The sequence below is a fragment of the Coenobita brevimanus genome, chromosome 29, assembly GCF_032717465.1.
Source record: "Coenobita brevimanus isolate Jiangsu-jjx chromosome 29, ASM3271746v2, whole genome shotgun sequence".
Classification (NCBI taxonomy): Eukaryota; Metazoa; Arthropoda; class Malacostraca; order Decapoda; family Coenobitidae; genus Coenobita; species Coenobita brevimanus.
In genome coordinates this window covers 5216693-5242815 of record NC_136982.1, presented here as the reverse complement: position 1 = coordinate 5242815, position 26123 = coordinate 5216693, and the positions used below count along the sequence as shown (strand labels likewise).

The window sequence follows — 26123 nt, the reverse complement described above, 5'->3', positions numbered from 1 at the left end:
ATGAATAAATCCATACCAGCTAGTATTAAGTCACAAATGTGGGACTGGGTAGAATTGGGATCACTAGAGAAGAAAGACTGCCATGGAATGTCAGCAAGATAATTTCTAAATCCATGAGAGGCACCCAAATTCACGCTGCAGCCTCAACAAACCCACAACATCCACTACACTACATGGCAGCACATCCACACACACCAAGGAACATCAAAACAACACCCAGCACACGATATCATACACAAATACTGTCATCCTCCCCCCTTGTCCGCCTCAGACCAGCTTCAAGAAGCATATCCATACTCAAATCACTCGCCGCTCCATTCAGTCACTTAAAGACAACACACTGCTGCATGCACGGCCTCCTTATATCCACCCTTCTGAATCTTATCTCCCACGTGAGGACAGGGTCCACCTGGCCAGGCTGAGATGTGGATATTATCCAGCCCGCGTAAGTTACCAGAAAAGGCTGGATGACTCCGTCACTGATGCCTGTCCAGAATGTAACACAGCACCCCATACTATTAAACACATTATGGAAGACTGCATTCCACACAATCACCTATGCCAACAACACAACATAAACTCCTTGAGAGCTCTGTGGGAAAGCCCGGTCTCGGCCATGGCCTTCCTTAGGGACTCGGGGCCTAGGGAACAACTACTACTACTACCCTCTCATCGTTGAAATAAATTGGGCATTCAGTTCCAGATAACTCCGGACGTTTTTAATCAGCCTGAGAGTGTTCCCGTTCTGTGACATTAAAAATTTATAGTAAGGAAGATGTGGTATGAAGCTTGCTGTGGCCACGCGAATACGGTCTCAGATGCAGAGGGGGGACTCAAGATAACACTCTCACGTTCCCCACAATTATCTTTCATACACACACACACACACACACACACACACACACACACACACACACACTCAACCATGGGAGATTATATTGCAAATTCAATGAACATCTTTACCCCGTGAAATGATGCTGGCGAGGAATGCCATCATGTGATGTCACCAACGTAACCGAGTGGCATCATTGCTCTGTAACAGAAATGTTCCTCAACTCAGTCTTTATCCCTCGAAAGGAGGCAGAAGGGCAACATCAACCTCATGTCCAACCTGTTCACGTTCAGACGAACCTGAGGCCAGAACTATAACACTTGTATGATATCATTCTAAAGCTAATTCTGTATTATCTAGTAGTATCCGGAAGTCTCCATCATCCTATTCAACCCGATTTTTTTCCTCACCTAAGGTTTAGGTGAGATAGGGTTCAGAAAGCAAGAAAACAGAAAGCAAGACAAGGGAGAACTATCAACAGCATGCCCTGTGAAGTGAATAAGACTCTCATTTACACACCATTCAAACACCCGGAATCCTGGTTCCACTATCAAGCCTAACCATCTGCACGTATGTTTTCATCAATATATGCATTTCAAATACCCCAGTCAAATAAATTCAGTCACGATAAGACAGCAAAGCACTTGCTCCAACACGAAGTGTGGTTCAGAGATGGTTCATGTCAAGAGCTACCATGTTCGGTTTTGGTTATTTCGTCACGATGATGCTCAGTGAAAAGAGTACAGCAAAAGATGATATGAAATATTATGAAGAAGAAGACATGATTATATGGTAGATAATAAGTACTTAAAAAAAAGTAAAATCGAATTACATAAATGATTCCAAATAGGCTGCAAACGTTTTCTTTCAAATATCGAAAAAATTTCTCTCTTGTAGACTGCAAACACGTGGAAAACTTTCCATACGAATGCGGTGGACTGTGATTCAAATCAAACACTTGATAAACATTTTCAGTTCCCAGCAAAGCGTTCATGACTATACTGAACAATACACAAATCTTACTTTCTATTTCCTCTCACCCATATCACGGAGGATACAGCTACAGTGCAATAGTCATACAAATGTTACTTATCCTTTGCAAATTAACCACGTTAATCTGATGATATATATTTTGTTTCGTATATGCCTGCTATATTCGGATGATTTTATTAAACTCAGAGTAGGCAATTTTGAACTAGAGACTTTAGATCCAGGGTTCAGTAACGCGTTCACTATTATCCTGGCCACCTAAACTGAAAAGATCGTGTGGTAACAACAACAACAACAACAAAATGAAAACTACGTTGCTGGGGTAAAGAGAAGGTAGTGTATGTTCCAATACAGTTTTCTATGTTGAACGTTGATACTTCTCAATTTTTCCTGCCGGCTCCAGCTAGAGATATTAGTATGTGGTGAGCTGTATTATTTTATTAACTTCATCTTTGACTCTAAGGTTAGATGCCATGCCCACAGGACCGAATTACCAACTGAGATTGCGAAGGAAAAGGCAAACCTCAGATTATTACTGAAACTCATGACGGAAAAATACAAGTTTCACTTTTCTGTCTCGTTACTAATTGCGTTATGAAGAGCTGAATACAGTCCAACCATTTCCTGCTCTCACAGGTGTTCAATGCTTGGCTGCAGTAAAGTTACGATATACATAGTATGTTTTTATAATAAGGTCAACAGTGTCTTTCCGAACAGCCAGGATCAAAATTACCAATACTGCTGTCTGTCTTCCTTTGTACTCTTTTGTACCCCAACCTTTCCTTTTACCATCCTAACCCCCCTCTACTTTACCCCACCTTCCAACGTCCGACAGACGCTCTAGTCATGAACACCATTTTTTTCCTCCATTTACTTTTCTCCTTCCAGCTTGTTATTCATAGCTATCCTTCAGAAGGATAATAATCGTGAGAAAGATGTGGGCGGGATTGACAAGGACGTTGGTGCAAGGTGTGTTAGAACAGGAGAAATAAACCCACTGAAGATGGGTGTTGTTGTGTTCATGATATGGGCACGTTGATGGCTTAATTTATTGCTTCCTCCTTTGAAAAACAATTACAGCGATAACAAATTAAACGTGTTTTTCTCTCACATATCTGGCGTCCTTCTAAGACAGGTAATTAAGATAACTGAACTGTTAAGATTATACCAAAGGCTGTCCCTGTACATGTAACGAACACATAGTATGTAGTTTATGAAGGACCACTAACTGAGATGAGAGGATCCGTGATTTTGGTTGTATACGTACTAACGACGAGTATCCTGATGCGTGGTCCTGGACGGGCTGATCTCCGGCACCACCAAACCCCGGAGTCCGCCACCACAGCATGAGAGAACATCAGTCGACCAGTCCACATCACGCTTACCCGCAGGTCCTCACGCAGCTGTAGAACAAACACATCAATTAGACAGCACTCTGGCTTTCTTTAACTCATTTCATTCGATAGCATTCCTAGTGGTTTGTTTTTCTGTTTCCAGAAGATTTTATTTGGATTTCGAGAGACTTTTAGTACTGATGAAGCTAGATAATACCAAACATCAACCCCTTCATTACTAGAGGTCTGTCTATCTATCTATCTCTCGCAAGACGCCTTAATCCCATAAGTGGTGGCCACAAACAAATCGCCTCCACGTCGCCCTGTCCCCCGCCATTTCACTGCCCTGCTTCCAGTCTACACACCCCTCTCTCATATACCTCTCCATTCCATCCCTCCATCTCATCCTTGACCTCCCCCTCCCTCTCCCTCATTCCACCTCACTCACATACACCCTCCTCGTCAGTCTCTCACTCTCCATCCTCTCTACGTGGCCAAACCACCTCAATGTTTCTCCTAACGCTTCCTTGTCACATCCACATCTACACCACAGTGCTCCTTCACTTCGTCAGTCTGTCTCTCCATGTGAAGGAGACTCCACATGCTCCCCTCAAATAACTCATTTCCACTCCTCTCACTCTTGACTTCTGTCCCTCCAACAATGTCCAAGCTTCACTTCCATATGTTAGAGTTGGTATCACAGTACTGTCATGTAGTAGCTTTTTCACTTCCATGCTCACTTCTCTGTTTCTTATCACTGCTTTCAAGGAACCAGCAACCTTTCTTCCTTGTTGTACCTTTTCAAGCACTTCACCCTCCAAACTTCCATCCTAACTCATCACACTACCCAAGTACTTAAACGCACTCACATTTTCCTTTTCCTCCTCATCCAACCTCATTGTACATTCACTGACTTCTCTCTCGAAGACCATAACTTTACTCTTCCCTACATTCACCTTTAGATTCCGTTTCTTACACACTCTCCCAAACACATCCACCAAGCCTTGCAGCTCCCCTTCGTCTTTACTTAACAACACAGTATCATCTGCAAACAACAGTACAGGGAGTTTCCAATCCAAACACTGCCTTCTCTGATAATATAAATAAAAGGAAAAATAAATCGCCATTGGATGAAAATAGTTAAGAGTACAGTGCTTCATATTAGTCATTTATCAATCTATCATCCAGTCCTTTATTGTCTCATCAAGGATGTAAAATCCTGTTAGGTTACTTAATCCTGACACTTACAGCGCCAATTGCTGAACTCTCACTGGTGTCATGCGAGCAATAAACATCAACCATTCCTAGGATGAGGCCGTAACGGGCCACATGCTCAGTCATAAATATATAATGCAGGGCCTGACTCCTTAATCCTGTAAAGGGTGGCCGTTTCTCCTCTGAGGTAGTTGTATTGTGCGAAGGGGGCATTAACCCTCTGCCAACCCACCTGACACTTGGGGAAGGGCATATTAGGTCCCATTATGTCATACTGCCTCACCTAGAGGGAGTGACAGAGTATACTACACCACTTTCAAAGGCACAAAGGGAAATATCAGATAACATCATACCGCCTCACTGACAAGGCATATAAGATTACATTAGATCATACTGCTTCTCTTACCGTGTATAATGGAACAGTGCATCACTCGCTTGTCCCAGTGGGTCATTCTGGGTTACGAGTAGGCAATACACGATCATACCAACTCAGATACAGAGCACGTTGGGTCTCACACACACACACACACACACACACACACACACACACACACACACACACACACACACACACACACACCGCATATGGCGAAAAAGAGCAAACGTAGTCATTTACATGGTACCATGGATCATTCTGGGTTATACACACATGAGGTCAAACTTAAAGCCCACATAATGTATGACAGGTCACATACAGCATAGGTCATATTGTCACACTGGTTCACTTGCACGGCATAGTTGGTCACAGTATGTTATACTGGTCACTTGCAGGGTGCATCAAGTAACTCTCAGTGCATAATTATCAAGACACACTGTAACACTAATAGGGCCACTAGCTTAAAGGGAATCACATACTCCCCACACTACATCATGCGGGTCACAATGGGCCACACTAGTTCATACGGATTACAGTGGGTCACAGCGGGTCAGAAGAGCTTTACGTCAAACAAGGATATAGGATCACACTAAGTCATAACTGTCACACTTTGTCGTAAGTGTCACACTGAGTCATGAGGGTCACACTGGGTCACATGCATCACACTGGATCACAAGGGTCACAATGGATCATAAGGGTCACACTGGATCATAAAGGTCACAATGGGTCATAAGGGTCAAACTGGGTCATAAGGGTCACACTCACAATGAGCCACTGGGGTCAGAGTGGGTCACAAGAGTCACTGTGTCACAATGGATTATAAGGGTTACTGTGTCACAATGGGTCGTTGGGGTCACAATGGGTCAAGGGTCAAACTGTGTCACAACTGTTCATAAGGGTCACTGTGTCACAATGGGTCGCCGGGGTCACACTGGGTCATTAGGGTCACACTGATTCACACTGGGTCATCAGGGTCACACTGATTCACACTGGGTCATAAGAGTCACACTGATTCACACTGGGTCACAATGGGTCATAAGTTGCAATGGGTCATAAAGGTCACAAATGGTCAGAGGTCACAATTGGTCATAAAGGTCATGTTGGGTCACAATGGGGCATTAAGGTCACCCTGTCATAAGTCACACTGAGTCATAAAAGTTGCACTAAATCATTAGGGTCACAATGATTCATAAAGGTCACACTGAATTACACCGGGTCACAAGGGTCACACTGATTCACACTGGGTCATAAAGGTCACACTGAATCACACTGGGTCACAAGGGTCACACTGATTCACACTGGCTCATAAGGGTCACACTGATTCACACTGGCTCATAAGGGTCACACTAATTCACACTGGGTCATTAGGGTCACACTGATTCACACTGGCTCATAAGGGTCACACTAATTCACACTGGGTCATTAGGGTCACACTAATTCACACTGGGTCATTAGGGTCACACTAATTCACACTGGGTCATAAGGGTCACACTAATTCACACTGGGTCATAAGGGTCACACTGATTCACACTGGGTCATTAGGGTCACACTGATTCACACTGGCTCATAAGGGTCACACTAATTCACACTGGGTCATTAGGGTCACACTGATTCACACTGGGTCATTAGGGTCACACTAATTAACACTGGGTCATTAGGGTCACACTGATTCACACTGGGTCATTAGGGTCACACTGATTCACACTGGGTCATTAGGGTCACACTGATTCACACTGGGTCATTAGGGTCACACTGATTCACACTGGGTCATAAGGGTCACACTGATTCACACTGGGACATAAAGGTCAAACTGGGTCATCAAGGTCACACAGGTCATACAGTCACGATCATAGGGGTCACACTTGGCCACACAGCAGTAGATGCAGTGTTTCTCTCTCTCTCTCTCTCTCTCTCTCTCTCTCTCTCTCTCTCTCTCTCTCTCTCTCTCTCTCGTCTGATTACTGTAATCGACTGGCAATAGCAACAACTGCTGTAACAGTTAACCCCTTCACTTCCATAATGCATTATTCATATTACTCAGGCTACCATATGGCGAGCTGATTTAAGTTTGTCAAGATCTTTATTAGTGACGGAGACTGTGGATACACTTATGAAATACAAAGGTGCTCAGCTTGGCATTTTCAGTTAATCTGACATGTCAGCTGTTGCATCAGCTGATGCATGGTTTCGCCATAGGGTTGCGAAGATAGTCTCTTCTTGTATTAGTATTAATCTGTTTTATTCAACTTTTAGCAGAATTTATATCATGGTATTAGTTAAGGCTGTATTTAACTAACTCAGTCCGAGAGATCTCCAATAAATGCCAAATAGATTCAACTAATCGTACAAGGGAATCACAAACAAAACTCCATGCCCAGGTACAGAATACCGATAAGTGAAAAAAAAAAAAGGTAGAGGACAATGTTATAAACCAAGAGGAATATTATAAATGAGAATATTAAAATGAGAATCTATATTATAATGATCCTATTTCTGTATGTTTAATGGTTTGTTTGTTACCGTAAAACAGCAAAAACGGCGCAACGTGGCGCAGTTTTTGTTAAAACAAGGTACCGTTAAAATGCCCTGACTTGAAGAATAAAGTACTTTCCAGTCCAATCGAGCCACCGGTTCCTGAGTTATGAATCATTTCTGGCCTTTTGACATCCATCGGAGGCCGCCGAATGCGGCCATTAAGCGTGTATATTTAAGGAAAGGAAAGAACCAAAACAGACCTAAGCATTAAGAAAAAAAATGAGATGTAATTGGCAAAGTGTGAAATACTGGAAGATATTCTTTTTTTTATTAATTTATTCATTTTTCTATCTATAGCTATTACCTATTTTGACTGTGGATATAGTCTATGCAGTCAGTTCCCTGGGAACGACGGAACTGGAAGGGATTAAGAATGGGAACATGTGAAAATTTACTGCAGTAAATTTTAATGGCGTAGTCTAGAAGACCATTCCCTGAGACCCAACAGGTCAACATTTTGCACACTTATACTGCCATACTATCAACCGTCCATACTGAATACATTGTAGGGCTGTCTCGTTCGCGATCGGAGTGATGATATTGGCGGAAGTATTATTTTAAACCAGGTTTTGCTGGGTCAACGTTTAACTTAGCACCGTGATCTTGACTTGTGACCTGCTGTTCTGAAACAGATAGGATTCCTTATGACCTGTCCCTCAGTGGTTCCAAGATTGGTTAATATCGGATGAAAAAATGTCGAGTTATTTTGTTCACACACACACACACACACACACACACACACACACACACACACACACACACACAAAGCTCAAAGTATAACACTCCCTCTCGTTTCGCTAGGTGCGGTAGTAATAAAACAACACATTTAATAACAAATCATAAACGTCACATAATCATAAAAGTTATTAAAAAAGGAAAAATACTATTTAAAATGCAGCTCCCAAGACTTATATTGTATTCCATTCATTTCTGGTGTTTTTCCTGCAGCTGAATAAATCTGTCCGGCGGCAACACAGCATATCGTGAAGTAGATATACAACGGGTGTGAAGGGGATTGGTATAATTTAAGGACTTTCTATATTTATGACAATTGTTTCTTTTTCTTTTTAATGCAAACATAATACCATATACAGTATGTGTGTATACGAGAGAGTGATGATCAAAGTTTACTCTTCCTCATGCCGGCCATACACGTGTAAAACTGACTGTAGTTAACAATATTACCTACTTTAACGCCGTCTGGTACTAGTGCACCTCACCCTGCCCAGTGTCATCACCAGGTACCGTATAGGTGTGTTTGAAGGAGAGTGGCGGCCATAATTTACATTCTTCCTACTGGCCAAGTCCTAAGCGAACTTAATGTGGTTAAGATAATGCCCTACCATCGTCGGGGTACCAGCACACTTTTCCCTGCACAGCGTCATATTTAAGGGAGAGTGATAGCAAGATTGACTCGCTCACACTAACGTCGTCGTAGTACCATCGCACCTCACCATGCACAGTGTTATCACCAAGCACAAGGGATAAGGTTAAGTGTGTAGGAGGGAGACTGACAGCCAAAATAAACCTTCCCTTGAGCTGGCTAAGTACGAAAGTGTAATAATAGTACCTAACCTAACGCCGTCGAGATAGTACCATCGCATCTTCCCTTGCACACTGTCATGTATGAGGAAGGATGGGTTCCTGAATTGATCCTTACCCATGCTGGCCAAGTACGAAGACTAGTATCTTTCTTAACCCTTCGTTAGTCAGGTGGGGTGTTTTGGCAACCCAAATTTTTTTTAAAGTTCATATTTCCTAGCCGGTAATTCGAATATTTTTCTCCGTTCAAGTACTCTCCTGATTCAGTGAGGGGAGGGAGCATGTGGATTGGTTTAGTCCTGCCTCTGCTGTAGTGAGAGAGAGGGGCACTTCCCCCCCCCCCCCCGGGTGTCCAATCACCCCATCAAACTAACCATTTAGATCATATTGTGATATGGATTGGTTTTTATCTTATTTTGCATATTGTTTATCATTATACTGATTTAAAAATTACAAAATGTATTTTCCTGTGCGTGTTTACCTGATAAATGAGATACGTGTCCATTTGTAATTTTTTTACCGATATTATAATTTATTGTATTTTATTATTATAAATTAATAACCACCACCTACAAGGCATTCAATTTTTTCACTAGTGATTGCAGAGATATGCTGAAGCGGCAGTATGAATATATTTTACATGTTAGTAACACTACATGTATTTTTGTATTGGGGAGTTGTAACACTCAAACAGACTAACCACGTTTGAATACCCCACAGGACTAACGAAAGGTTAATACCTTCCTGGTCCACCACTGCACCTCACCCTGCACAATGTCTTCACCAGACACGGGTAAATGTGTATGAGGTAGAGTAACTGCCAAAATATTAATCTTCCCTCATGCTGGCTAAGTACGAAAGGGCAAGACTAAGAGTACGTACCCTAACGCCATCGTGGTACCATCGCACCTCGCCCTGCACACTGTCATCGCCAGGTACGGGCGTGACATGGTCGAGTACCTCACACTCGAGCACCACCTCCTGCCCCCGCACCACCACCCGCTCCTCCACCACTCCACCACCGCCGCCCCCATCCTCCTCCACCAGTTCCTCCCCCGGGACGTCCGTCGCGTTCACTGCCAAGGCCGCATCACCAGCCTCCCGCCGACCACCTCCGTGACGCAGGTACCGCACATCTGCAAGTAGCGGTGACTGGGTTATGAAAGGTGAAAGTTGGTTAGATTAGGTTAGGTTAGGATAGGATAGGTTGGAGTAGGTCATCACGTTCTTCCCGTCGACCACCGTCTTGACGCAGGCATTGCTTTTTTGGCAGCAAGGGATCCTACTTCACATAATATCATCATCGCCACATCATTAGTGTCATCAACAAAGACATCAAAATAACATCATTATCAACACCATCGTCTTCAGCAGCAACAGCATCATAGTGAACATCATCATCACCAGCAGCAGCAACAGCATTATAGTTAACATCATCATCATCATCATCATCATCATTAGCAGCCGCAGCAGCAGCAACAGCAGCATCATCATCATCAGTACCAGTTTCCCATTCAGCACCTCACTGATGATTGTACAGCACGTCTGGAAGTAGTAGGATTGAGGTTGCTTTATGGTCATCATCATCACGAACAGCAGGAACAACAGCAGCATGCTGTTTTGAAACAAGAAAGGCTGGAAATTTCTGAAAAATAAGACATTTTCCAAATTTTTTTTTTACTCATGTCTCCCCAGTAATGGACCAAAGCGTCTCAACCACACACATTTATTTAAGACCTTAGGCCAGAAGATATACTGTAGTTTTTTCTTCTTCCCATCACCAAAGGCGTTAATTAAAGCCACAAGTATATCGAATCCGTCCAGTGTGAACATTAGGCTATCTCCAAAACTGAGTAAAGTCGTCTGGAGGTAACAAGAATAAACAGAATATGACCTCCTCTGACTGAAGGGACTCAGTAGCAACTGGAACTTTTAGTAACAGAGTTCAATCAATTAGACTCAGCTCAATAACTAAAAAGTGATTTGAAAACTGTAAGAAATTCCTTTGCAGGAAGAACAAGTATTTGCTCTGACTTCTCGAACAATGAGTCACATACTCACTAGTGAGGTTCTTCCCATAATCTCTGACTTGTCGGTCCACCAACGATTTTCCATTTAAAGGAAAACTTATCAGTTCGAACTGAAGTAATCCATTTCATCTATTGTTCACCTCGAGGGAAGTTCAGTGAGTAACGGTAGCAGGTAGCAGGTAACAGTTCATCCCATATTACCACCCTCGTGAAGCAGTGGCCAAGGCAAGGCTACCGTAATCCAGAACATCTGAGAGTATATGACCTACTGTACCTACTTCCTCTGGTGGTATTACATGACCAATAAGCCTCCAGACACCTCTTGAGGACCGAACCTATACAAATGGCTAGACCGTCACTCCCATGATGTGCTCTAATCACCAAACCACCAGGCCGTCGCGTGTAGCAACTGTAATGAACTGATATAACCACATGACTATTGTTCACCTGGAGAAATGGAACCTCAGCGATTTTATTATATTTTTGGAATTAGTGACGTGTCAACTCCAATGGCAGCCACACCACTTCTGTCACGTGTTATTACATCAGAGTTACGTGCGGAGGAACATTCAACTTTCTTCGCAATCTGAAATCCTGGATAGATAATTGCTGGTGATAGTAGGTGGCATTTAATGAGTGTAATTATATTACAACCTCAGTCACGGCTTCCATGACTGAATTTTCTTTTAACAGTAGCCAATATGTCAGTGATACGTTCCAATTCATCAAAGTATTTTTTTCCTCTGGACTGGTGCTATTAAATGGCAGTAACTTACAAATCTGCTTTGTACGTTGAAATAGACCTGATTAGGTTTTCTCTCCTTGAATATACTGGGGATTTAACAGCAAAAAGCTAAATAATAAGGCGAGATACAAGCAGGGATCCCTGTACTATGAAACAGGACATGAAACTCTCATAATACTTTGTGGGCCTGAGATCCCCTTCATAACATCGTCTCGCGTCGGCGTAAATAAAATATTAAGTGACGTCCTCCATCACAATGGGCTTAAGGTGCAGCATTTGAACCAGAACACCCAGACCTAACAGATTAGGTTCACACACACACACACACACACACACACACACACACACACACACACACACACACACAATATGAAATGACACAACATTGCAGCACTATGCCATTTCACCATTGTCATCATCATGGTCTTAATCATTATCATTATCATCGTCAACATTCTTTACCCAGCAAGGGAAGGGTAAAAAAAAAAAAAAAAAAAAAAAAGCAAAGGGGGAGTACTAAAGTGGAAGAGTTATCAACAACAGACACAGTAAAATGGCCGAAACAGTTATTCACACAGCATTTAGGCCCCAGAATTCTGACTACACCTGATTTGTACAATCACTGGACACATCCGTGTTTATATGTTTCCTTACACATGCACTTCTCATGCATTACACTTCTCATGCATTACACCTGTTAAGTACAGTCATGCCGTCAATTTTCCACAGCGACAAAACATAGGCCTACACATCCCTGTGCCACCCAATCATTCACTTTTCCTTTAGGCACCAAGAAATGGCCGAAACCTCACAGTTTGAATATATATATATATATATATATATATATATATATATATATATATATATATATATATTTAGAGTAGTAGCCCGCAGCACCAGTCGAACAGGGCAGTACACCCGAGGTGGATGGCAAGCTGGTAATAGGGAGAGCTGGAGCTCCCGTTTCACCAGCCCTCAGGACTTGATCCTGACCATCTTCTTTGCTGAACATTTTCAGTGCTTTCATTTACACAGAGACTAGGCCAGCATACTTTCTTAATACATCTACCTTCAACTGTCTACACCACACTACATGCACATAAGATATCACACCTTCTATTCCCACTCTCATTAACAATGGCCGCTGCAAAATTACTTTCTAACGAGGTAGTACCTCAGATTGCCACCACAGGCAGGGTAGGGTTGTCACTACAGGGTCCTCCCGGTCGCCATCAAGTGACTGTGCCGGCAACGACTAGTGCAATTTCCGGTTATGTTCGTCAGCGGAGAAGTGAAAGTGTTGCCTTATTCTTCACCAACATCCATGGTCTTAATGCCAGTTTAAATTCAGTTCATTTTTTCTTACAGTCTATTTCCCCTCTGGCCCTATTCCTCACAGAACCACAAATCTGTTTTTATATCAAATCCCAATATGCAGTTCACACCATTTTAAACTTCACTTCATCTAGTTTTGATTACTCATTGTATAAACTAAATTGTCAAAATATTACCAAATATATCTGTGTAGTCTATCGCTCCCCCAATGCTTCTTCGGAACCCAGTGTATTTGATTCCATATCCATACAGTTGAGTAACCTTAACTTAGCCCTTAGCACAAGAATTACCATTCTGGGTGATTTTAACATACATAATGTTGAATGGTTATGTATTCTGCCGGGCAGACGATGCTGGTCTAGAGTGCGAGCTGTTTACAGAATCGTTTAATCTCACACAGCTGGTAAAGCAACCAACCAGAATACCAGACAAACCTGACCATAATGCCCATCTCTTAGATCTATTCCTGACAAATAATCCTGATCAATACAGAATAGAGGTATTGTCTCCACTTGGATCCTCTGACCACAATCTCATCAAAGCCTCATTAGTTAGCCCCCCCAAAACCTCCCCGTTCTGAACCTGTCAGGGTGACCCGATAGCACTTTGATAGGGCAAACTGGGATAGATTTAGAAATTATCTTGCTGACATTCTATGGCAGTCTTTCTTCTCTAGTGATGCCAGTTCTACCCAGTCCTACATTTGCGACTTAATACTAGCTGGTATGGGTTTATTCATACCAAGTTAACAGTTCACTAAAAGATCGAACTCTCCAAAATGATTTGATAGCACCAGTGCCAGAGTAACAGCCCGAAAGTCATTAAAATGTAACTCTTACTTAAAATAAAAAACATCCAAATCACTCTCTCAATATAAAATGGCCAGAAACCACACAAAAGCTGTAATAGATCTCGCTAAATCAAACTTTCCTCATAATCAATCGTCAAAACTATTTAACAATCCTAATGACAACAGAATATTCTTGTCAACTCTCTATCTATCTATCTATCTATCTATTGCTAGACGCCTCAATCCCGTTTGGGGTGGTCACAAACAAATTGCCTCCAAGTCGCCCTGTCCCCAGCCGTTTCACTGCCCTGCTCCCAACTCACACCCCCCTCTCTCATATACCTATCCACCCCATCCCTCCATCTCATTCTCGGCCTCCCCCTCCCTCTTCCCCCCTCCACCTCACTCACATACACTCTCTTCGTCAGTTTTTCACCCTCCATCCTCTCCACATGGCCAAACCACCTCAGTGTGTTTCTCATAACGCTTCCTATCACATCCACATCAACACCGCAATGTTCCTTTATATCCTCATTCGTCAGCCTGTCTCTCCATGTGACTCCACAGGCTCCTCTTAAATAACTCATTTCCACTGCTCTCACTCTTGACTTGTGTCCTTCCAACAATGTCCAAGCTTCACTTCCGTACGTTAGAGTTGGTATCACAATACTGTCATGTAGTAACTTTTTCACTTCCATGCTCACTTCCCTGTTTCTTATCACTGCTTTCAAAGAACCTGCAACCTTTCTTCCCCGCTGTACCCTTTCATGCACTTCACCCTCCAAACCTCCATCCTTACTCATCACACTACCCAAGTACTTACACGTACTCACATTTTCCAATTCCTCACCATCCAACCTCGCTGTACATTCACTAACTTCACCTCTCTCAAAGACCATCACTTTACTCTTCCCTACATTCACCTTTAGATTCCGTTTCTTACACATTCTCTCAAACTCATCCACCAAGCCTTGCAGCTCCCCTTCGTCTTCACTCAACTCTCAATGCCTTCAATAATAACTTTAACAAGTCATCATCCATTCCCCCACTAAAATCTTCAGATGGCAACATTACAAATGACCCGCGTGGGAAAGCAGATATCTTTGCCAGTACATTTGCCAGAAATTCTACCATAGAGGATGCCAGCCAGAACGTCCCAGTCCTAGAACCTGACTCTCCCGAAATCGTTCCACTTAAAATGCGGACAAGATACGTAAAATCCATCCTAGACAATTTACCTACCAACAAAGCTCCAGGACTGGATGGAATTCCTCCAAATGTTTTGAAGAAGTGTTCCCCAGAACTTGCCTCTGTTCTTGCTAAATTATTCAGACTGTGCATATGTACTTCTTCATTCCCTAATTCATGGAAAGAAGCCAATATACACCCAATACCTAAGAAAGGAAGTTCCTCTGACCTTTCTGATTACAGACCAATAGCTGTCACATCTTCTCTTGGTAATTTAAAGCTTTAATTAATAAGCAAATAGTCAAACATCTTGCATCCAACAACTTAATTAGTGATAGACAATATGGTTTTGCCACGAAGGATCCACCATTGACATTCTCAATCTCCTGACTCATACCATCCATCAATCAATCGACCTACATGGAGAAACTCATGCAGTAGCCCTTGATGTTTCTAAAGCTTTTGACAGAGTATGGCATCGTTCCCTGTTGTCCAAACTCCCTTGCTATGGACTGAAGTCTTTTGTTCCTTTGATTTTCTCATATCTCAGTAACAGAAAAATAAGAGTAAAAGTAGATGATGTATATTCCAATTTCCACTCAGTTAACGCTGGTGTGCTGCATGGATCACGCGCCAACCCTGTTCCTGGTTCATATTAATGATCTTTTATCTGTCACCCACAATCCCATCCATTCATATGTAGATGACTCAACTCTTCATAGTTCATTCACACTCAGACACCCATTTACAAAGTCTGATATCTCTAACTCTCAACTCACTACAGCCATCTCCATAAATCAAGACTTATCAACGATCAGTGAATGGGGACAAAATAACCTTGTCTCATTTAATGCTAGAAAAACTAAATATATACAATTTACTAAGAGACGGGTATTGCCAGATTTGTATATTACCTTCAATGCTACAAATATTCCCATCTACAAAAGTATTGAAATTCTCGGTGTCTCACTTAACAATGCCCTCAGCTGGACCTCTCATGTCAGACCACTTGCTAAAACCTCAAAGAAACTTGGATTATTGTACAGAGTCCGTAACTTCTTCACTGACGAGCAGTTAGCTATAATTTATAAGAGTCATGTGCACTCTCAGCTTGAAAACTGCTCACCCTTGTGGAATGGATGTGGAGAGGTTGCATTAAAACAACTAGGCAAAATTCAGAACAAAGCTTCTGGAAATATTAATAACCCTGCTATTATAAATAAACTACCTTCCCTACAAGTAAGAAGGAATGTTGCCTCCCTTGCATTATTTTATATATATTTTTATAGCAAATGCTCAGACGAAGTTGCGTCCATTGTGCCACCTCTCCGTGCCTTCCCTCGTGCTACACGGGCATCTGGTAGCACTCATGACTGGACTGTCAAATTACCATATTGCAGAACTTCTGCCTATCAGAATTCTTTCATTCCCCGGACTGCATCTCTCTGGAACTCACTTCCCCAGAGTTGTTTCCCTCAAAACCTCAACCTGCAGCTGTTCAAGTCTAACTTTTACAGACATTTTATGAACAGAGGACACCAATAATCTAGTGTATGGCTTAGTTTTTTTAATTTGTTTTTCCTACCTCTGTTCCGTTATTAAAAAAAAAAAAAAAGATGCCCTTCACATAAACCTGCCGAAGCTACACCCCATCCTCCTCCTGTCAAGAGGGTGTAGGGAAAGGACATTTGTATATCTGGGCAGGTCCTCCATCTGAGAACAAATGCACCACCAAGAATTGGCCTGTTTCATGCGTTCCACTGGGTTTACGTGCAGAGGAGTAGACTGTAGCACCAGTCGAGCAGGGCAGTACTCCCGAGGTGGATGGAAAGCTGATGACAGGGAGTGCTGCAGCTCCCGTTTCATCACCCCTCAGGACTAGTTCCTGACCATCCCCCTTTGCTGAACTTTTTCAGTGTCTCAGTTACACAGAGAGTTGGCCAGCATGTTCTCCAGTACAAATTTCTCTAACTATCTACACCAAACTACATGCACAGTACACACTACACTTCCTTTTCCAAAATTCAAAAAATTATGGCGTCTCATCACCAAGCCTCGGAGTCCCCAGGGGGGGGGACCATAAATGCCCCCACCATCCGCCCCTCTCCCGGTGACGACTCGAGGTGCCTGGAACCACTGTCTGACTCTCTTCTTCATTTCTGCAACATTCGCGGCCTTTCCTCTAACTTTCGCTCTGTTGAGCACCACCTCTCCTCCTCTAAACCTCACCTTCTTTTTCTAACTGAGACTCAGCTGTCTGAGGCAACTGACAGCAAACCCTTTTCTGTATCCTCCTACTTTCTCTATACTCATTTCAAAGCCAAAGGTGGCTGTTGTGTATATATACGCAACGACTTATCTTGCTCTCGTGTTCCTGAACTCGTTTCTTCTGAATTCTCTACACTCTGGCTTCGGCTTTCCTGTCATTCTCTGACTAAATATATCTGCGCTGTTTACTTATCCCCTAATTCTACTGACTATCAAAAATTCTTTGACTATCTTACTTCTACGATGGAACACATTCTATCCATTTCTCCTTTCTCTGAAATCTCCATTCTAGGAGATTACAATGTTCACCACCACCTTTGGCTCTCCTCTCCTTTCACTGATCCACCTGGTGAAAAAGTCTACATCGTTTCTATCCTTAATGACCTAGAGCAGCTTGTACAGCACCCTACCCATATCCCTGACGGCCTTGCAGAGAGCTGCAACATACTTGACCTCTTCCTCACAACTAATCCTTCTGCTTACTCTGTTAATCTTTTCTCTCCGTTGGGCTCCTCCGATCACAACCTTATCACCTTAACCTGTCCTATCACTCCGGGAAGGCCTGTGGACCCTCCAAGGAAACATCGTCTGTGGCATTTTGGAGCCACGGACTGGGAGGCCCTCAGGCAGTATTTCTTTGATTTTCCCTGGAATAATTATTGCTTCCATGGCCGTGAGCCATCTGAGTGTGCCTTGCGCATTACGGAGGTTATTCTCTCGGGCATGGAAGCATACATTCCTTCCTCATATCCTATGACTAAAGCAAGAAAGCCTTGGTTTAATCACGCTTGTTCTAATGCTGTCCGCAACAAGGAGAGGGCCTACAAAAGATACCGGAGCCAACCCACCCCTGAATCACATCATCTTTACGTTTCTGCCCGGAATCGTGCTAAGTCTGTTCTTCACTCTGCTAAAAATAATTTCATCCATATTAAATGCTCTCAACTCTCCAACTCGAATTCTTCCCGCTCCTTCTGGCACCTTGCCAAAAACCTTTCTAACAACTTTACCTCATCATCCTTCCCTCCTCTTCTCTACACTGATGGTTCTGTAGCTATTTCTTCTTCTGATAAAGCAGATCTCTTCGCACAGACTTTCTCCTCCAATTCCACCTTAGACGATTCCGGTGCTGTTCCTCCATCACTTCCCCCCTCTGACATCCTCATGGCTGACATTGAAATTTCTTCAGCTGATGTATTTTCTGCCATCACTGGCCTCAGTACTAACAAGGCATATGGGCCTGATGAGGTCCCTTCTGTTATTCTCAAAAACTGTGCTTCTGTGCTTACACCTTGCCAAGGCACTCTTTCGCCTTTGTCTGTCAACTTGTACCTTTCCTTTTTGCTGGAAGTTTGCTCTCATTCAGCCAGTCCCAAAGAAGGGTGACCACTCCCAACCCTCCAACTATCGTCCAATTGCTTTAACGTCCTGTATTTAAAAGTTTTCGAGTCAATTCTCAATAGAAAAATTTTAAGGCATGTTTCCTATCACAACCTTCTTTCCGATCGTCAGTACGGGTTCCGTCAGGGACGCTCCACCGGCGATCTTCTCACCTACCTTTCAGACTCCTGGTCATCCTTCTTTTGGGACTTTGGCGAAAGCTTTGCCACTGCACTTGACAATTCAAAGGCTTTTGATCGAGTCTGGCATAAATCTTTAATTTCCAAACTGCTCTCCTACGCTTTCTATCCTTCCATCTGTGCCTTCATCGCCAGCTTCCTTTCTGGTCGTTCTATAGCCGCTGTTGTAGACGGCCATCATTCTTCTCCTAGATCTATCAACAGTGGTGTTCCTCAGGGTTCTGTCCTATCACCAACTCTCTTCCTTTTATTCATCAATGATCTTCTAAGCTGTACATCTAACCCTATCCACTCATACGTTGATGACTCCATCCTTCGCCTTTCCATTCGGTTCCCGCAATGCCCATCTCAACAGTTACTTCAACAAACAAGGGATGAGGCTATGGCACACCTAATGTCTGACTTCGCTCGTATCTCTGACTGGGGTAAAAATAATATGGTTGTTTTTAATGCATCTAAGACTCAGTTCTTACACCTATCAACCCAACAAAATCTTCCACAGGTATACCCACTAATGTTTAATAATATTCAGCTTAATCCTGCATCATCCTTGAACATGCTTGGGGTTTCATTTACTCGGGACTTATCTTGGAAAGGTCATATTACATCTCTTGTAAAATCTGCTTCCAAGAGATTGGGTGTGCTAAGCCGACTCCGCTCTTTCTTTACCCCTGCACAATTGTTGACTCTATACAGGGGTTTTATCCCCCCCTGTGTGGAGTACAACTCTCATGTGTGGGGAGGCTCCCCACATACAGCTCTTCTCAATAGGGTGGAGTCAAAGGCTTTTCGTCTCATTAACTCTCCTCCTCTTACTGACTCCCTTCAACCTCTGTCTCTTCGCCGCACTGTTGCATCTTTATCTCTTTTCTATCGCTACTTTAATGGTCACTGCTCCTCTGAACTGTCTGCTTGCATTCCTCCACCTCTACGACGGGCGCATAGCAACCGTCTGGCAGCAAATTCTCATCCCTTTTGTGTCCAACTCTCTAATGCAAGAGTTAACCGTTACTCCCAGTCTTTCATTTATGTAACAGGTCAACTCTGGAACTGTCTCCCTCTGTCTGTATTTCCTGCTGCCTATGATCTCCAGTCTTTCAAACGCAGTGTGTCCAGGCATCTCAAAATGCTCGGATCTTGAATTTGGCTCTCTATTATATTTTGTTTTTCTCTTGGAGGGAACTGTTACTGCGGGCTCATGGCCTTTGGTTCTTTCTTCCTCGCATAAAAAAAAAAAAAGATCAAGCTGGGGTTGTAGCCATAACTGTAAACACATACACCTCTCCAACTGTCATTCCGTCGACTATCCACGTCAAAATATACATATCCCAGTGCCCTCCCTGATGGTGTAGTGGTTAGAACACAAAAGTGTGATCACCAGGAGGTACTTGGAGGTTTTAATCTCATGTGTTGCTACCAGAGTGAGTTAACTGGCCATCTAACCTTAAATGTAGTGGACAACGGTAACGCTGCTGCCGCCCATACACTTTGAAAGGACATAAATGTAACTGACTGTTACCGCTTTGATATGATGCCTCCCACCACTCCACAGCAACAGAGCCATATCTCAGGTATTGTCTAGGTCGCGCACAACCTCGGGCAAACATAACTGACACACACACACACACACACACACACACACACACACACACACACACACTTTCTCGATAAGATACTTACACCTCCTGTGCAACTTGTCTTCCATATTACACTTTTATATTTTGTACTGAATGCTTAACCTAATAATACATAAACAATTAGCAAAAATGTCACTAAAAATACATTATCATCGTGCCACGATCAGAAACACATGAAAGACGTGTTGATGAACTTCCGAATGTAACGAAGATGCGTCACATCAGGCTGTATTCTTGACACCAAAGCGGGCTTCCTATCACGTCTTCCTTACCTCTTCATCTATGCGTCATGCATGGAAATACTGTATATATTTGCATTTTACATATGCAATGTAGGCCGATATGAAAATGAGACAATATGCAAGCTAATATAAAGGAGAAATACGCAAAATAAATCGTTTTAAAAAATGCCAACCCCCAAGATAACAAGAATACTGACCACAGTCACATGCCTGGAACCTTGTTCATAAACTTTTCTAGGCACAAGCAGTGCAAATAATTATGCCTGTATATTGTTAGCTTCACTCACACAGCTACCAATCACTTCAAAACTAAACTGAAATGGTTATTTTCTACTATAAAGACTTGGTTGCCGTAAAAACTGGTTAGAATGGCAGGTGAGAGGATATGAAGGAAGGGGCAGCTTGGAAGGCAGAAGTTGAAAGAAGGAGAGAGGGGAGGGTTGAAAGAATAAAGGAACAAATGAAAGGATGAGACAGAGGAAAAGTGAAAATATGAGGGGAGAAAGAGATTAAAAGTTGAGATGGGGGGAAACGAAAGATGAAAATGTAGGAGGGAGGAAGAACAGCAGATGGAAGGGTTAGCAGGAGGGGAAGACACATGAAAGGGTGTGAAGAAGGGTGAGGAGTGGAAACAAGAGATGAAAGAGCGAGAGAGATGTGAAGAAGAGATGAGACGATGAGACTGACGGGGTGAGGGGCAGACGCAGTAGGAAGACGGTGGGGTGGGGATGAACAGATGAATTACTGTAGGTAGGCGGCAAAGGGAACAAACATGTCCTGAAAAGGGACGGGCAGATATAAAAATAGCAGGAGGGAGAATGGAGGAAACAGTCATCTTCAAATGAAGAAGTGAAAGTATATTTCCTTGATGATGAGCGCATGCGTATGTGCGTGACTGCATGCATACTCGCGTGTGTGTGTGTGTGTGTGTGTGTGTGTGTGTGTGTGTGTGTGTGTGTGTGTGTGTGTGTGTGTGTGTGTGTGTGTGTGTGTGTGTGTGTGTGTGTGTGTGTGTGTGTGTGTGTGTGTACTCGCGTTTACTCACAAAAATCTCTGTGACAATGGCCCGGTCTGTGCTCCTGTTCCGTAATGTCAAGGGTCGTCAGCGCAATGAAAGAGACACGGTAGTTTAATTTTACCCCGTCGCAGCCCTTGTCACTCCCTGCACCAGCCACAACATACACTCACACTAACACAAGACAAAAAACATCAACGCATTCAACATTTCAAGCTCACGTGGCCTCTTTATTTTCCTTACACTATGGTATTTTCTTTGAGCGTTGTTTTTCTCCGTCTCGGTTGTTTATCAGTAATAGCCATCTCATTATACGGCCTTCACATCACCATTTTCAATAACAATAACCCCAAAGAAAAAGTCTTTTCTACCCTCCTAGTCGTTTTTATTCTTTTTTCATTCAACATTTTTGTTTCACCCACACACATTTCTTTTCTTATCAACGTTATGGCTTGCTAAATTATAGCCGTCTCTACTAAGACATAGTAAATGTAAAAGATTATATATATATATATATATATATATATATATATATATATATATATATATATATATATATATAATAAGATGTGAATGAATGTGTTTGAGTGGATGGGTAAATTGGGAGTGTGTCGTCCTGCCTCGGCTATCTCCCTTTCCTGGGGGGAAGCAGCCTAGGTATATAAAATAGAATATATCTTTTACATTCACTATTTATATATATATATATATATTTTGTCATCATCAGCCGTTGAGGTCCACTGCAGGACCGGCCTATCCTTACCGAAGCAGGGACAATACAGCCAATGTACAGCATCTCTACCCAGTGTCTTAGGCTGTCTGCTAGAGACTCTATGTAGGGTGAGAATGCTTGTGAGTGTAACTGTAATGTTGGAGTGGCTTTGGATGTGTGTGTAGTCTGTGAACCAAGTGTAATCGGCTCGCCTTAAGCCGACTTAGTGCAAATATACTAGTATGCGACACTGGTTCAACCACAGCACCCCTTATGTCCGACAAAGCGGTCAGTGGTTTAGTGAACGCTTCCCAAAGTTTTACAACTCTGGCAGGAGGCGAACCCGCGTCCACCAGCGTGCGAGACGCACACTCTACCACTGTACCACACAAGCCCCATATATATATATATATATATATATTGCATCTCTCTCTTTCTCTCGATATATATATATATATATATATATATATATATATATATATTGCATCTCTCTCACTCTCTCGATATATATATATATATATATATATATATATATATATATATATATATATATATATATATATATACACACACTGCATCGTTTCATTCATTCTCTCTCATTCAGGCATGTCCTTTAACGCTCTCCAAATTACACATTCTCAGTAACAAATACAAATGGTAGAAAATTCGCATAACAATCAGCTTCCATCGCCATCTGTGTCTTTCTTTTGTTTAGCCTTTTTCTTCCGATCCGGATCCGGATCCACCCCCAAATATAATTAGTTCTTCCTTGGCCCATGGCCCACACTTCATAATTTCATCAAAATTCGTTAACAACTTTTTGAGTAATCCTTCTAACTGATAGACAAACAAACAGACAAACCAACTCGGGGTAAAACATAACCACCTTGGAGGAGGTAATAATACAAAATATATATATGCTCTGTAGTTTCCCCGCCATTATTTTTTCGTTTCGTAATTTTCTATCAAACTTTTATTTTTATATCTTCACCCTGTCTTTCTCAGTCACACTGAGGCTTCATGACTCTCTTTGATTATGCTGTACTTGTTCCAACTGTGAGAAGACTAACGGTGACATTATTAGAATTCACACTCCTATGACCTACACTCAGCTGAACACCATTCGTTCTAACACACACACACACACACACACACACACACACACACACACATTCAGCCTCCTTGTACCTTTAAAATAATCGTTCTGTTGTTTTCTCGATATATTTTAATTATTCATCTTGGTGCTGTCTTTCTCAATAATAGTCGTCGTTCTCTGCGGTCACCAAAACACTCATTCTAATAAAGCAAACGCCGGAAAAAAAAAGAAAAAAAAAAAGTACATTCGTTTTTAAGCCTCACAGTTTATGTTCAACTTTGTTCTGTAATGGTCTATAAATCTGCTTTTATTTAAGTTCTGTTTTTCCCCAATAATAACCGTCTTCCATGCTCAAACAAAAAAGTTTAAATAAAAGAACAATCTGGCTTCTACTTTCGCTTTTATTTTTCTTTGTCTTGCATTTCTTTATTTTTTCTTTAGCTTCTTTTCATTCATCTTGGATTTGTCATTTTTTAAATGTTTTGTCCCTCTGGCTTCCAAAACATCCACCCTAACCAAAGTGGATGAAAATGCAAAACTACTCTACATCTATTAACTTTTTTCACTTTCCTACTCTCTCTTGCCATTTCTTTTTTACGGAACCACACTGGGGCAACTCCAGTGTGTGTGTCCCTAAATGTGTCATTCATTCACTCATTCACTCCCTGCAAATACTTGAATGATGGGGTCCAGACCTTATGGGATTGATGGAGTGAGGGAAGCTATTGGTGGTGAGTATGATGTCCGTCAGAGGCGTGTCCGGGATGTGTCTGGGGTGTGCATCTAGTCAACTGCGCACTTGTGTTGTGCCGAAACAACCGAAAATATGGCACACAGAGGGGCGGAACAGAACACTGGGCAGCTCATTCTACTGGGATGGTCTGTGAGCCCAAAAGATGTCACTGAAGTTCTTAACTAGTAAATAATTATTTCTTTTCCACTAGAATACTGCGTGGGTGGGTATACCAAAGCTGGCCTTTTTCTTATATCGGTTCTGTTTCTAAAGTACAGCCATCCCCACGAACGTCCGCACAACACTCCATCAAGAGAAAATTGCGTCTCCCCTCCGCCGCCCCCGTAAAGGCAAAACACTGTCATCTAGCTTCGCCTTTGCCTACTTTTCTTTCGTTCTGCAGTTTCTCCCTGCGCTTAGTTTTCATTCCAACCTCCTCTGTCCTTTTCAGTAACGGCCGTCTCTCCCTTCCTTTTCTGAACTCGTCCTTCATGATCGTTCTGTCTGTGTGAATGAACAGCTCAGTTTTGTTGTGCTTCATCCTATTCTTGACATCATTTGTTTTCTTTTCCTTTTTTTCAGACTGGACTCTTGCTGAATCCTTTAAATTAAGTGCCGAATTTATTCACTTCAAGTCCTTTCTTCATGAAGCTCGATAATTCTCTCCTACGCAGAGTTAATGAGTTTGGATGAAGCAATAAAGTTATTACAGAGACATCAGCGTAATAATGAAGTTAGTATTTCTTAGGTCCATGTTTTCATTTCTCTCTCTCTCTCTCTCTCTCTCTCTCTCTCCTTTCTATTTTATCCCTTTTGTCAGGTGTTGAATTTCTTTATTCATTCCTGCTACCTCCAAAAGGATTTATAAAAGTTAACAGAGGCTTTCAAACTGGTATGTTTAAATACAGCCTTAATTAACTCCTTAAATAACTGATACCATTCCTGACTGAAATACTGTCTGATGATAGCGAGAACAAAAAACTAAAACACGCGATCGGACTCATGAGGCTAAATTGTATTCTGACTAGCGCCAAATTATGTCAGTTCACAAATAAAAGATACCCCGGACTGTTTAGGTTATGTAAGCTGCCTTTGTAAATAGCTCTTTCATTGCCTGTTTATTTTATTTCTGAGTTGTCTTATAGTAAGCATACCCTCTTATCCTCCAGTCTAATCTCCTTTCAAACTCTTACATCCTCACTCATTTTTTATCCCAGTTCTTCACCATATTTCCACTGTAGCTGTTCATTTTCGAAGTAGAAATACTTATTCATGATTAATCTTGCCTGTCCTCGAAAAAAGCAGCACACAATCCTTCCTTATTTCAGGTTCTTATCAAAATAAACATAATCACATCCCTTATTCTGCTTCTCCCTCATAGTAAGCATCGCCACACATCTTTGACTTCACTTCACTTTTAAACTAAACTCGCTCACCCTTTAAACAATTCCTTCATATAATTTTCCGTCTTCTCTCAATAAATACTCCGAACACTCCAGGCCCCCTCCAACACACACACACACACACACACCTTCAGGCATCCTTCGTCTTTTGAAGTTCTGGGGTGATACTGATTGGTGGAGATGAAGATGTTTTGCAGCCACCTCACCCACAGCCTCACTCCATCCGCCTCTGGCAACCAATCGCTGTTAAAGGATAGCGTTCACTTGGCTTTTAAGTTGAACCTGACAGTGAATGGAGCCACGAATATTCATTTCTCGGCACTTTCATCTCTCTCTCTCTCTCTCTCTCTCTCTCTCTCTCTCTCTCTCTCTCTCTCCCTCTGTGTGTGTGTGTGTGTGTGTGTGTGTGTGTGTGTGTGTGTGTGTGTGTGTGTGTGTAATGAAAAAGGTGTGTATCAAGTGCAAAGTGTGTTGGTGTGTGTCAAGGATAAACATTATGACTACCTAAGGATGCGTGTGTTGGTA

General features: G+C 42.3%; 1 protein-coding gene across 1 annotated transcript in view; it reads right to left on the bottom strand.

Annotated features, from left to right (window-relative positions):
* The window catches only part of LOC145394910 (cell adhesion molecule 3-like), a 197316-nt gene that overhangs the window by 128449 nt on the left and 42744 nt on the right, over positions 1 to 26123 (bottom strand). The window contains exons 2-3 of the mRNA XM_080268660.1: positions 9707 to 9960; positions 3090 to 3225 (exon numbers count right to left, since the gene is read on the bottom strand). Coding sequence (XP_080124786.1) covers positions 3090 to 3225; positions 9707 to 9960 — 390 coding nt within the window. The remainder of the gene's footprint in view (positions 1 to 3089; positions 3226 to 9706; positions 9961 to 26123) is intronic.